Source organism: Lepidochelys kempii, chromosome 16 (assembly GCF_965140285.1).
Source record: "Lepidochelys kempii isolate rLepKem1 chromosome 16, rLepKem1.hap1, whole genome shotgun sequence".
Lineage (NCBI taxonomy): Eukaryota > Metazoa > Chordata > Testudines > Cheloniidae > Lepidochelys > Lepidochelys kempii.
Window position 1 is genome coordinate 27119955 of NC_136395.1, and position 14617 is coordinate 27134571.

At 42.9% G+C, this 14617-nt stretch overlaps 1 protein-coding gene across 2 annotated transcripts; it reads right to left on the reverse strand.

The window, feature by feature from the left end:
• Window positions 1–5204: 5204 nt before the first annotated feature.
• Window positions 5205–14560, reverse strand: PPP6C (protein phosphatase 6 catalytic subunit). Of its 2 annotated transcripts, XM_073314684.2 has the most exons (7): window positions 14286–14558; window positions 12577–12672; window positions 11547–11612; window positions 10821–10962; window positions 9145–9224; window positions 7177–7386; window positions 5205–6138 (listed from the first exon to the last, which is right to left on the reverse strand). In XM_073314684.2, exons 1-7 carry the CDS (start codon window positions 14358–14360, stop codon window positions 5890–5892), a joined length of 918 nt encoding a protein of 305 aa, XP_073170785.1. In that variant the 5' UTR covers window positions 14361–14558; the 3' UTR covers window positions 5205–5889. The 2 variants fall into 2 exon arrangements, with proteins under 2 accessions (XP_073170785.1, XP_073170786.1); XM_073314685.2 differs by lacking the exon at window positions 12577–12672 and having other exon boundaries at window positions 14286–14560.
• Between the last annotated feature and the right edge of the window lie 57 nt (window positions 14561–14617).

Below are 14617 nucleotides of genomic sequence, written 5' to 3' on the forward strand. Positions count from 1 at the left end.
GGGGAGGCGGGGCTGAGCGGGCGAGGGGGCGGGGGAGGGACTCTGGGGAGGCGGGGCTGAGCGGGCGTGGGGGAGGGGCGGGGCTGAGCAGACGTGAGGGGCGGGGCTGGGACTCTGAGGAGGGGGTCGGGGAGAGCCAGGGACTCCAGGGGGGGCTGGCCCCCTCTCCAGCTCCATGCAGGGCCTGTCGCAGGGTGGGGCCAGAGGCGGGTTCTCAGGTTTGCCCGGTTCCTGGAGGTTTCATCACATGACTGTCTTTAATTGCTGGGAGCTCCAGGAGAATCCTGGAGGGTTGGCAAGCCTACCCGAAGCAGGTGCTGTTTGCCCCGCCCTGGGAGCTTTGCAGCCCCCAGCACCAGAGCCCTGCCTAAAAACACCTGCAACTGGGGCAAGCAGGTGCTTGTCCCGGCGGCAGCCCGGAGCGAGGCCTCCCCACAGCTCCTGTAGTAGAGCAGGGCCCAGAGGCGCGAGGTCAGGGCTTGGCTGGCTACAGCATATTGCACAGCCACAGTCAGCTCCAGCCCTTGCCCTTCTTGTGGTCGGTCGAACGAGAAGTGGGCTAAAAGCTGCTCTAAACAGGTGAGTGCCCTCACTTTGTTCTGAATCAGCAGTTCTCAACTAGGGGCCCAAGGCCCCCTGGGGGGCCATGAGCAGGTTTCAGGGGGTCCACCAAGCAGGGCTGGCATTAGACTCAGGGGCAGAAAGCTGAAGCCACCCTGCCTTCACCCCCGCCCCCGAGGGTGGGAGCTAAAGCCTGAGCAGCTTGGCTTTGCGGGCCCGCTGTGGCATGCAGCCCTGAGAAGTTGCCCTGGTTGCTACCCCCTAATGCTGGCCCTGGCTTTTATACACAGAAAAACAGCTGCTGTGGCCCAGGGGGCCGTGGAATTTTCATAGCATGCTGAGGAGGGGCTTGGAAAGAAAAAGGTTGAGACCCCCTGTTCTAAACCATAATAAATCTAGGGCTAGTGTAGCCCAGCCCCTACACATCAGGTCCACGTACCAAATATTGTACTTGCATGACAAACTATTTGTACTCCCACCTCCTCTTCAAGTTACGAGACTGGGTTCAACCATCTCCTAAACTGGCATTTCATTTTAAGATGTGGAAGGAGGATGTCTGATTTCCTACAGCTAGAATTATGCATTAAGAAATTACATGCTGTTCCCCATTGCTTAGACTCCCCACCCACCCCACCCTATGTTTCAGTACCAGTAAAGCTCCTCCACACCCTTCCTTTCAAGCATTTCCGTTTGCTTCTCATGAGTCCTGAGGAAATTGTGCCAAAAAAATAAAAAAATTCTACACACAGTATTTTAAAAAGCTGCAAATTGTATTTGTCAATAAATAAATGTGGAGATTCCACCATGGCAATGAGGAGCACAGGCCACTGACTACAGAGCTGTGAGATCACCCTGTGTCCCCTCCTCCCCCCATCCAGCTATGGACTCAACGCAAAAGTTGCACCCAACCCTGACACAGCACAAGGACCAGGCCTGCCCCAGGAACACACTGGGGCCCTGCCCCTCTATGCCAAGCACACTAGATGTAGGCAGGCAGGTTCAGGCCAGCAGGATCCAAGTGTGGAGGGGCTTAGTGTGGGGAGATCCAACTGTGAAGTAATAGGGTTCTGTGGGGGGGTAGTCTGGGTGTGGGCAGCTTGGTGGGGGGTCTTGGTGTGGGGAGGATCTGGATGAACAGGGGTGCAGACATAATGGGACTCTGCAGGTGGTCAGGGCTCAGCTGTGGGGGGGTCTGGGTGTGCAGTGATCAGCAGGAGGGTCCAGATGCTGGCTTAGTGGGGTGCGGATTGGGGGGGGGAGCTAGTCAGGGTGGTCCAGGTGCAGTGAGGTTTGGTAGGGAGGTGGTTTGAGTGCAGGGGTGGGGGGCTTGTCAGGGGGGTCTGGGTGCAGTGGGGCTCCAGATGCAGAGAGTAAGGCTTGTTCAGCTGTGGGTTTGGGTTCTGGGTGCAGGGGGTGAGGCTTGGCAGGGTGATCTGGGTATGAGGTGGGTCCAGATGCATGAGGGTTGGGGGGATGGGGGAGCTGTTCCCTGTACACTGACCCCTTCCCCCCCACAGCTGAGGAACAAAGGGGACAGGAAGTGGGGGGATGATGCAGAGCTTCCTGCAACCGGAGAGGTTTCTGGGGGTGGGTCTGACCCAGCACTGGCTGTTCCTTGCAGGCAAAGAGGAAGTCCCATCCTCCCCAGCCCGGCCAGGACTAGTAGCTTAGCCTAGCACAGGATAGAAGCCACTGGCTGAGGCAGCCCCAGCTGCACCCTGTTATTTATCTCTCCATTGGCTGCTCCTGGCACCCAAAACAATGCACCTGTGATTTTTCTGCAGGGAAGCAAAGAAATCTGTGGGGGATATGAATTCTGTGGTCATACAATTGTGCAAAATTCCCCCAGGAGTATCAGTTCTTGAGAGAATAAGTTGTCTTTTGGAGCTCTGAGGGAATAGTTAAGTTCATGTCAGTCTAAGGAACATTTATCAATGCAATCAAGATGAATTGTTTTTCCAACATTTTTTCATGCAAACACTTTTTTTGTAATAGAAAAGGCATAGTTGGACACTGCAGGGAAACAAGAGCAGCTACCAGTCAGTACAGTTTTAATCAAGATTTTAAAGCTTTGATTTTAATGCAACTACTGCACTAAAAAAGAACCTGCTGTAAATGAAGTGTATCTACTAGATTAATGGATTGGTTAGTATGATACTACACACAAGTGCTATGACAGTGTGGTGGTACCTAGAATAATCACACCACCACTTCCTTCCACCAAGCTGAATTTACAGAAAGACTGTTAGAGGTTGAGCACTACAAAATTTTGAGAGGTTGCTCTAGGAGCAAAGTTCCATGGTTGAATGGCTGCACCATGCTAGTGGAGTGAATCATTAAAAGGGAAAGATTGTTTAGAGATACCCAAGTGAACTTAGTTGTATTTCCAGCACTATCAGATTTAGCACAACTTCAGATGTAATTGAGGTATAAAGAAATTAAATGAAAACCCCTTCATCTAAAAATGGGGATATTTCCCTACCTCAGAAAGGAACTATGAGACTTGATTCATTAGTCATAGAAAAATGCAACAAAGATTGTGGTAGGGTTAATCCTAGTATGTGCCAAGGTAGATGTCATTTAGCAGAAATGCAGTTTGTCAGAAAAATATTGATTTCCTACTAATTTTTTACCTGACAATAAGGATTTGATACAGAGAATCCCTTACTCTGCCGAAATTAGTTTATAACAAGTCACACTCTTTGATTTATTCTCTACCCCAGCCATTAAACTAATGCCTAGAACTACATATTTCAGGGTTGCTTTTCCTCCGTAGTGCGATCAGTGATAATTGACAGGGATGATGCCTCTTGGGGTAGAGTGCTCTTCCCAAAGGTAGGAAGGCAGTAGTTTTAATACTGCTGCTGAACAGCTTGCTCGAGTTTATTTAAAATAAATCAGCACATTGTCAAGTGTAATATTTTCTGTTATATTGGATTTTCATCAACAGGTTTCCTTCAACCAGAGACAGAAACAAGATTAGTGCCATGAAAGGTGTGGGGGGAAAAGAGGGAACCTCCACCACCAAAGGAGCTTTAAAACATCAAAATATGCTATATACCAACATGAGAGGGGAGTTAAAGGGTTTTTGATATTACGTAGGTAATCAGTACAACTCAAAAGCATTAAAGACCGTCATTAAATACACAATGGAAGAACTGCTGCCAGAGGAGTTTTAAAGTAAATAAAGTGGATTATTTTAATCACGTAGCAAGAATTAAATGAATTTCCAGTGTTCCACAATTACATTAGTAATTAGATTCACATTCTTGTAAAACAAAAATCTTCCTCCCACTTCCAAATTATTCCAGGGTTCAAGACATGGATATTTCAGCTGTTGACCCAAATAGAGCTCAAGAATGTCTGCAGAGAAGTGTGTGCTTCTCCTATTTCAGTTTATACCATTAAAAAAAAAAGTCCAGACTCAAGGAAAAACTGCACTTGTGGGTTGCTGTAACAGCAGTGAAGTCAATAGGAGGCTAATGAGTCTACCTGCCCAGTGCTCTTTGCCAGATCTAGTCAAATTAATATCTTGCTCTTCATTTTACATGAAGTTAACAAGAACTGAAAATTTAGTAGAAAACTGTTTTTTACATTTCCAGAAGCCAGAAAGTTTTATCCTCTGTAAATGTATTGGATGCTCAAAACTACATTAAAAAACTAAAGTGCTTTAGTGCTGACTAGCTTTGCCAGAATATTTCTGGAATGTTCAGAAAGCAGTTGAAGTGAAAGGGAAATAGCAGATTGATAAATCCCAGCTAAATTGTTAACTAGAGCCATTAAAGATGCTACTAGTCTTTAATACAGAAACTAAACAGAATAAGAATGCAACAGAATCCTTTTGTCTGCCTAACACATCCAGGCAGCACCAAAAATCCCCGCCAAAAATGAGAGATTTTGTTTCAAGACAGAAGTCTTGGATTCAGAAATGTTTTTACTTGCACTCAAGAATTAAATTCTAGATCAGTTTTCTTTGGTAGGTACCAGGTTATCCATGACCAACTGTGTATCACTTTCCACCTGTGGAATCTGTGCTGACACAATTACAGATATTCAACACTGCAATTTTACTACTGAGGCTTTTGCCAAAATTTCAATATGTAATTAGGTAGTTTAAGCACAGTTTGAAGTTTGGTTTTCTGAAAAGTAACTGTAAAAGTGAATTTGTGGACTTCCCTGTTTCTCGATCAAATCCACTTGGTTTACAAGTATCCCTCCTACCCCTCCACCTTCCAGCCACCTACAACCTAAAATCAAACTCAAGCTTGGTGTATCCAGAAATAGCTTAAAATATTACAGTCAGAATATGGCTTAACAATTTTGTTGATTTACAAGCAAGAACCAGACCAAGTTCAAGGCTCCTGCAGCTGTACTGACTCTGCAAATACTAACAGGAATGACAAGCAGAAACTTATTTTAGTGAGTAAATGACTCAAATATATTCAAGGAGCAGATGTACTGAATCATATCATTTCTACATAGTCACTTTTCAGAAGAGAACCACTCAAGGATTGCTTCCAAAAAAAACAACAACAAACAAAAAAACACACACACTATTGTTAAAACTAAGGTCAGTTCTATAATTGATAGCCAAAGGGTTAAGTAGTTCTTACTGAATAGAAAAAAAAAAAAACATGCTCACATCAACAAAGTAGGATTTTTATTTGCAATATTTAACCTAGGTGGGTTTTATTTAAGATATGACTTTATTAAAAATACAAGGTATCTGAAAAATCAGAACAATTATTATAATGTACAAATTCAATAGCTGTAGCAGTTTTGTATTTTTATTGGAATCCTAAAAAAAAAAAGGTGGGGGGAGAGGAAGGGACAGCCCTTTAGACCACTTTTATATTCACTTAAAACAAGATCTAACAAGGACAATTCAATTTTACATCTTGGACATGTGTACACAACACAACGCATTTACAGTCCCATCGTGCACACTAGGTAATAACTTTGCTGCTGAAATTTCTTAAAACTTACCGAACAAAAAGTTGAATGATCGAATGGGATCAAAAGAGTGCCAATGTATTATGATTTTTTTGTAAAGGGAAAATGTTCAACCTAAAAACAGACATATGCAAGAACTACATCCAGTGGGATAAATAAATGTCAGACATTTCACAAGCATTCTCAAATGGAGGGCATGTGGGGGCGGAGAGGAGCAAATAGAGACACACTGCTACAGACACCATAATACACAATACATTTAGATAATTTAAAAATAAAAAAGGCAAGAGGCAGCATTTCAGCAGCAAAGTGCTCAATAAAAAGTACAGAGGGATAGTACAAGGAAATGGGGAAACAGCAGGATGGGAAAAGATCTCAAAGGAAATAGGGTGTAGTTGTTCTAGGAGGAATTACGCGTTCTGAGTCTGGAACTGCACGGAATAACTTTGGTTCTCTTGTATTTACATCTTTAAAGACCATGATTGATGCAATATTTCCACAACGGTAACAGTAATTTGGAGCAGACCATACTGTTACCAACTTCTCATCAAACATGAATTTATAGCCTTCATGCACTAGCTGATGCGCTCTGCAGATGAGTTTCAAGTTGTTGATATGAACAAACTGTAATTTAAAAATATATAAATATTTACAGTAAGTAGTTACATATGCTTAGTACATAACAGCTCTTTACTACTTAGAACATTGCTCTGTCTCAAGATTTCAATATTTTACTCAAGGAGAAGAGGTCTGCTGGGTAAACCTGCAGATAAAAGCCTTCTACGGGAATCACCACGGAGTTTTAACTGCAGATGAGATACCATTCATTTCAGACCCCTGGCTTTTGCCTCTAACTCCTGAGACCTACCAAACTGAGATAGTAGTTCTTTCACAGCAGAAAATGCTAGTCAGTCAGAAGCTTAGAAACTAGTCAACCGGTCAAGAATGTGTTCGCACAACCAGTCGTGCCATAAATGGACATGGAGATACCTTGTTGCGCGGGGGGGAGGGGGGGCATCACCCCAAGTAAAATGGCTACACAAACACCACCTCTATTTGCATATTTTAAGGCTCATGTAATATGTTCAGGCTTTTCAGATGATGACACTATCACAGCTCCAAAGGCCAGGTAATACAACAACAAGTCAGACACTACTAGTTTGGGTATTTCAATAACCTGAAAGGTTGACATGTTTTAGTGAATGGGTTTTCCCAGACTTACTGAAGCTTTTGTTCAGTGGAAGACTAAAGCATGAACTTTGTTGAGAAAGAGAAAAGAAGAATAGCTTTGGGAGAATACTTGGCTGGAAACAATCACCTCCTGTACTAGGATAGCCACCAGCTAGAAAGATTGATCACCATCTCACCACAAGAGCAAAAGAGGGAGTTCACAAACAAAACAGTGGCAGATGTGCAGGTTGTTTTAGAAGTTGAAATGGCTTGTTACTACGATTGTCTTGAGACCTTTTATTATGGATTAGTATTAAAAGCAACCATCCCAGCTTACTTTACTGGTCTCCCTTGTTAAACAATTGCACTGTGCATAGTCATCAGATCACACAATGTTATTTCTGTTATGCCATTAGAGCATCAAACTTAAAGCTAAGCAAGGTTTTAGTTTATCTGGTCCCTCAATTTTACATTCTATGATGGTGATTTTACCTCATTTGTGACCTTTGCACCAAACAGCCAGCCTGCTCCGCGGGGACTAATTGCCCAGGTATCAACATCCTCTGGATCAGACCAGACAAGGTCACAAAAGGCTCCTTTGTGAGGAATTTCTTGATTGCGTTCAATGGTTCGAATTTGATCCAGTGTCTTGATGTCAGGAGATAGGCCACCATGTACACAGAGAATCTGCTCATCTATTAACTGAGAGAAAGAATAGAATCATAGAAATGTAGGGCTGGAAGGGACCACGAGAGGTTATCTAGTTCATCCACCCATGTGGAGGCAGGACTAAGCATACCTAGACAATCCCTGATATGTGACTAACATTCTTAAAATCCTCCAATGACAGGGATTCCTCTGCTTCCATTGGAAGCCTATTCCAGTGCTTAACTATCCTCAAAATTAGTAAATTTTCCCTATCTAATCTAAATCTTCCTTGTTGAAAATTAAGCCCAATACTTCTTGTCCTTCCTTCAGTGGACATGGAGAACAACTGATCACCATCCTCCTTATAACAGCCCTTAACCGAATTGAAGACTTATGTCCCCTTTCAGTCTTTCCTCAAGAAGAAACATTCCAGGGTTTTTTTTTAGCCCTTCCTAATGGGTCAGGTTTTCTAAGCCTTTTATTATTTTTGCTGCTCTTCTGGACTCTCCAGTTTCTCTACATCTTTCTTAAAATGTGGTGCCCAGAATTAGTCAGAACTCCAGGTAAGGCCTCACCAGTGCCAAGCAGAACAGGAAAATACTTCCTGTATCTCTCATATGACACTCCTGTTAATAAAATTCTGCCGTGCATTAGTCTTTTTCACAATTGTATCACATTGATAGGTCTATAAAATCATGACTGGTGTGGAGAAAGTGTTGTTTATTCCTTCTCAACACAAAAGCTAGGGGTCACCAAATGAAATTAATAGGCAGCAGGTTTAAAACAAAAAAAGGGAAATATTTTTTCACACAACACAGTCAACCTGCGGAACTCCTTGCCAGAGGATGTTGTGAAATCCAAGACTATAACAGGGCTCAAAAAAGAACTAGATAAATTCATGGAGGATAGGTCCATCAACGGCTATTAGCCAGGATGGATAGGGATGGTATCTCTAACCTCTGTTTGCCAGAAGCCAAGAATGGGCAACAGGGGATGGATCACTTGATTGCCTGTTCTGTTCATTCCCTTGGGGGCACCTGGCATTGGCCACTGTCAGAATACAGGATACTAGGCTAGATGGACCTTTGGTCTGACCCAGTATGGCTGTTCTTATGCTGACTCATTCAATTTGCAATCCACTATAATCCCCAAATCCTTTTCAACAGTATGACTGCCTGCCAATTATTCCACATTTTGTAGTTCTGTTTGATTTTCTGAGTACTTGCACTTGTCTTTGTTGAATTTCATCTTGTTGAATTCAGACTAATTCAACAATTTATCAAGATCATTTTGAATTATAATCCTATCCTCCAGTTGCTTGTACCCTATCCCAGATTGGTGTCATCTGCAAGTTGTAGCAGCACACTCTTCACTCTATTATTCAAGTCACTAATGAAAGTATTGACTAGTACTGGACCCAGGACAGACCCCCCTGCAGGACCACTCTAGATCCTCCCCCTCACCCGCCTTTTGATAGCAAACCATTGATAACTACTCTGAGTACTGTCTTTCAACCAGTTGTGTACCCACCTTATAATAATTTCATCTAGACCATATTTCCCTAGTCTTCTTATGAGAAGGTCATACAGGACAGTATAAAAAAGACTTTCTAAAAAGTCAAGATACATCATGTCTACTTCTCCCCCACCCACTAGTCCAGGATTCATGTATAAAGCCTGGAATATTTTTACTTGTAATTTCAGTTTGTCTCTAGACACTATGACAATTAAAGGCCACTTAAATATGTGCCTAGTGAAACAATGATGCAAAATAATCTGTTTTATCTGTTTTTATTGAGTTTAAAAAACTTACAGCTGCTACTGTCAGCATATCAAAGACTTTGGTACAGTATCTCCAGGCATTTGCATTTCCGTATTTGGTTTGGCACTCATCTGTTAAATAGAGAAATCATTTTATTGTTTGACATTTTCTCCGATTCTGTTAAGGAAAAGTATCCCAGATATTTACACTAGAACTTGAAATCTCAATAAATAGATGAGCAAAGAAATATGCTGGTCCATCAGATAGGAACACTGACTGTAATACAATGAGAGAGGATTTTTCTTATGGCCATCTGTCCACCCCATTGGGAGCGGTTTTCCAATTTCTTGCATACTCAAGCAATATTTTGGAAAAGGTTTCCTCCCATCTTAGTGTGACTAAAGGTGCTGCCTCTATGAAAAGCTTCTTCACGCCCTCCACAACTCAAATCTCAATTTAGTTCATCATGAACAAGTCCTTGGTTCAATTCTTGCGCTATGAAAAGTCGTCAGATGCTACTGAGATGATTAAATAGGCCACATGCTTCTGAAGATGCTCTTTCCAAAGCAGAGGAAGAGAGTTATGGTTGCTTTGTTTGGTTTAGAAATCAACCCTGTCCAAATTGTGCTATAGGAATTAATACCCCACATTAGGCCACTAAGGAAACCGAACAGACAAATCTTAGGTGTTTTTTGTTTTGTTTTTTAAATAAAGAAGTCATTTCCACGTTTGAGTTGCTGAAGATCGTACTGTGAGACGCAAAGAAAACCCCTCACAATTAGCCTCTGCTACTGCCCTAAAGCAGTCACAGTGCCACAGCATGGCCCTATCTATACAGGCAGAACCAAACCATGCAACACTTTTTTGGGTCAAAGAGGATGGAGCCTCAATGCAGTTGTAAGTAACTAGGTTCGAACAGATCTGGATAAGTCAGACCTAACAAGCAAGGATTCCTTAGGCATAATGGATTAAGAGATCAAGATTTATACCCATTTCTCCTCATTTCCAGAGGGATCCAAAAGCAAGTCCATTTTTGATTACATATTCCTTGGGGCAACTATTAGATCCTTGAAAGATTTCTCCAAGTCTTCTCATAGCTTTGGAACTACAATTAAGTTTTCAGGCAAACCCACTCCCTCAGTTTATATTGTTTGCGTTAATGCCTAGTACTAATCATGTGTTCATTCACTAATATTTCCACATCTACTGCACCAGCAGTGACTTACCAGATAAGCCATCTTTGTTACCAAGTTGGTAGAATTAAAAGCTATGACCTAAGTCATAAAGAGAGACTTCTCTATATTTTGTTTTTCTACAGCACTTATCAGACAATCCCAACGTACTTCAAATATTAAGCCTCAACTCCCAGATTAAGCTCCTTATCACACAGTTTCACAGATAAGAAGTCTGAGGCATAGACGTGAAGACCTGTGGTTATATTGCAAGTCAGTGACAGAGCTGAAAATAGAACTCTACCCAGTAGATTAGAGCACAGTCCTTTTCAAGACTAATTACTGTTCCCCATACTATGCTACATTACTTCACTATTTGACAGTGCATAAATTCAGATTGGCTTATTGCTCTGATGAATCCTACTTCATGATCCACTTGGCCTCTAGAAAAGCTATACATGTATTCAAAGTCAAATTTACCAAAGGACAGAGAATCAGTTCACTGCATTTTTATGTTAGTTAACCACAATTCAGAAACAGTTTATAAAGACTTACCATAAAATCCATACACTTGTGTTATCTGCCTGCTCTCATGATTCCCTCGCAGGAGTGTGATACGGTCAGGCCATTTAGCTTTTAGTGCAAGAAGGTAGGTGAAAGTCTCAAGACTATAGTAACCTCTGTCTACAAAGTCACCCTGCAAATTAAAAATATTTTTACATAATAAATGGAAAAATGGTTTCAGGAGTGCACACAGTAACATATCTACTTCTAATTCCTCAATTTGCGAAGAGGCCCAACACCACGAGGCACCATAGCACCATTGCTATATGAATTCTGAAAATATATTTAAAAAACAAAAACATTTAAATGGGTATTTGAAATTTCATAATTTAAAATTGAAACATTACTTCTGTGATTCTCATGTTCCCATTCATCCAAGAAACATTTCAGGAGGTCCTTTATTAGCCACTAAAATATTCTACTTCCCTTCTACTGCCAACATAAGCTAGAGCTTTTAGATAGCAGGCTATAAATTGTATTTCCTTTCATGAGAACCAGCATTATCTATTTCAAATTTTAGATAGGCAAAATAAAAACCACACCCATTAACCAAGTGGAAGAGAGTAAATTTGGGAGTGGAAAAGATGTTTACAAGCAAGAGAGTTAAAATGGAAACTAAAACAAAAAGTCTGAATTTTTTTTTAAATCAGCGTAATTGTAGAAGTGCTTTCCTTACACTTTTTTTGAATGATGAACTAACATCTAATATATACATACCATAAATATGTAGTTTGTGTCAGGAACCTGACCTCCAGTTCTGAACAGTTCACATAAGTCATAAAACTGCAAAAAAGAGTTTGTCCATATTAAGGGTTCTGTTATTGTTAGTTAAGAGTGTGTTAGCACAATTAATTGGAATTTATCTAGGTTTAGAGAGAAGTAATCCTTATTTTCAAGAACAAGATAAAAGTAGATCTGAAAAAGCTCAACTGAACAATTATGGCCTCAATGGACAGATTTCCCATTCATCCACTTGGTGTTAAAAAGCCACATTTAAACTGCTGAAATACTGATTAGGTCTTACTTCTCCAGAGCAGCTTTACAGTGTGCAAGCTCTTTGTATGCATAACACCCATCAACTTCAAATGGAGTTCCCTCCTTCTAGGATGAGGCCCCTATTAACATTGAACAGCTCAACAACTGCAGTCTAAGGGTATGTCTACACTGCATAGTTGTCGCCAAAACTTGTGTCTTTCGTGGGTACTTAAAAAAGCCCCCCCAGTGAAAGACAAAAGTTTTGCCAACACAAGCGGCAGCGTGAATACGGCTTTGTCAGCAGAACTCTCCTGCTGACAAAGCTTATGCCGCTCACGGGGCTGGAAGTATTTTGTTGGCAAAAGTGCCAACAAAATACCACAAAAGTGTGTTCACACACACTGACTTTTAGCAACAAGGCTGTCTCGACACAGCCAAGCCCTAAGTAAGAGAGGATAATTCAGCAATGCTTCTTAATCTGTGAGGCTGACTTCCCAAAAGCACACTCTGGGAAAGTTAAAAAACAGTATGCTTTCCTTCCACTGCACAAAAGCAGAGCATACAGAATACTGCAAATTACTGAACATTCAGTAGATGGTTCTGCTTCCCTGAACTATGCTTCCCCAACCATATATTTAACAACACGGCTGTTACTCTGAAACCTGTCATATTTAAAATACTATTCACCATCAACCTTTATAGAAATGTTTGCAAGTGACAGACTCTGCTTGCTCTCCAGGGGTATAACGTGCAAGTATTCATGCCATTTTACCTGTCCATGTATATCTCCACAAACTGTAACTGGTGTAGATACTGGCTGCACATTTGACTCTTCCAGCAGTAGGTCACACACATAATCACATAAGCGCTACAGAGGAAAAAGTTTACACTGATCAGCCTGTGGTTTTTGTGCATTGTAATATCAAGGACTAACATATTTGTAAACTAATGAACTAAGTTATTTGCTTTAGGATGTATTCAGTTACCAAATTCTCTAGACATCAATGAGAAACCATGCTGAAATGACTTGGGATGAAAAATGTGTAAGAAAGTTTGGTTACACTTGAATTAATGTTTTAAAGCGCCACCACAGACTCATACAGTTTAACTATAGTCCCAATGAGGCTCAGAGCAGCAGTTCACAGAGTAAGTGTAATTTACATTATTTAAATGCTACATTAAATTGCAGTTTTGCTCTTAAAAATTAGATGACCACTGTGGTTATTTTATGTTTATTGTATCAATTATTTCTGTATTAGATATGCTCAGTTTACAAGGAAAAACGTTAATTTCCAACTGCAAACCCTAAAAACTCATCCTGGGATCAAAGACTCAAACTGGATTCTTTCCTTCTCACTTATCAGTAAGTGAGGTCTCAGTTACACCTGTGCAACCCCATGAACAATGCCATGCTCTTCACTGGGGGTACATAGATATAGCTGGCTGGAACTTAGAAAAGAATTCCATTGATGATGTACAAAAAAGAATAGAATCCTACTCACACACTCAGGGAAATTGACTCCACTGAGTCACAGAAGCAGAGAGTACCACATTTATTTTTGCATGACTCTCCATATACAATGGGTAATGGTCCACTTCACTTTTAATGGTCTCACAATGTTTAACTACTTACGTTAAACAAGCTGTTCCCACTTCCTATTTAGGGCTTGTACACACGAACACTTCTGTTGGTGTAACTTATGTCACTATGGAGTATGACTAGGCCACCCCCTGAGTGATGTAAGTTACACTGTAAGTGGCAGTGTGGTTTTCTTATGCCAGCTCTCCCACTGACATAGTGTGTCTTCACCAGATGCACTACACTGGTGCAGCTATGCCATTGTGGTGATTCTCGCATAGACTACCCTCGGAGTATCTTTCCCACACTTGAAAAAGAGCTCAGTAGCACAAAAACTGGTCTCTTTCACCAACCAAAGTTAGTCCAGTAAAAGATATTACCTTACACTAGTTTGTCTCTCAAAGGTACAATCGTGTGAGGTCTGCAGCGTTAGAAGAGGCCAGTCACTTTTCAGAGCAGAACCACACTGAGACAAGGATATTTCTTCCAACCTCTACCTAGTCAAAGCAATCTGCAGAATTGCCTGCATTAGCCTGGGCTGGTTTGGCATCATGCCCGTCCCAGCCCCGAAGAGCTGACACTAAACGTGCAGGACCACCGTAGCAACGAGCCCGTGCGTCCGACGGGACCTCCGGGCAGGGCGCCTGACCGAACGGCCGGCCCCCGAGGCGGGGATCACTCGCACCCGCTTGTCCCCGCCTCTGCCCGCGGCCAGGCCGCTGCCGGCGCCAGGGGCGTGAGCCCAAACCCAGAAGGGGGCAGCAGGCCGGGAACAGCGCTGCTGCCGCCCCCCAGGGCGGAGGGGCCCCAGCACCCGCAGCCCTGTGTGCGCCAGGCAGGGGGCCAAGCCCCGGCTCTTCCCTCTGGGCTCCCCGCGGCCCCGGCCCCGCGCCGCCCCTCACCTTGAGGTCGTTCTCGGGCAGGTACTTGCAGAGCCGCGCAATCTCAACGTACTTATCCAAGTCCAGAGGCGCCATCTTGGCGGAGCAGCTGCGGGGGACCGGCAACTTCCGGGGGCGGTGAAGCCCCGCTGCCGCGGCCACAAGCCGGAAACGAGGGGAACTTCCGGGGCGAGCGCCGCTGACCCCCTGCGCTCGGGGAGGACGCCGGAACTCAGTCCGTTCTAGCCAGGCACAGGAAGCGGAGGCGCCCCCTACAGACTGCCGCCAGGGGGTGCCTCCGCCTCCCCTCCCAGCGCGCTCTGCGTCAGCCCGTGGCGCGCTGCGCAAAGCAT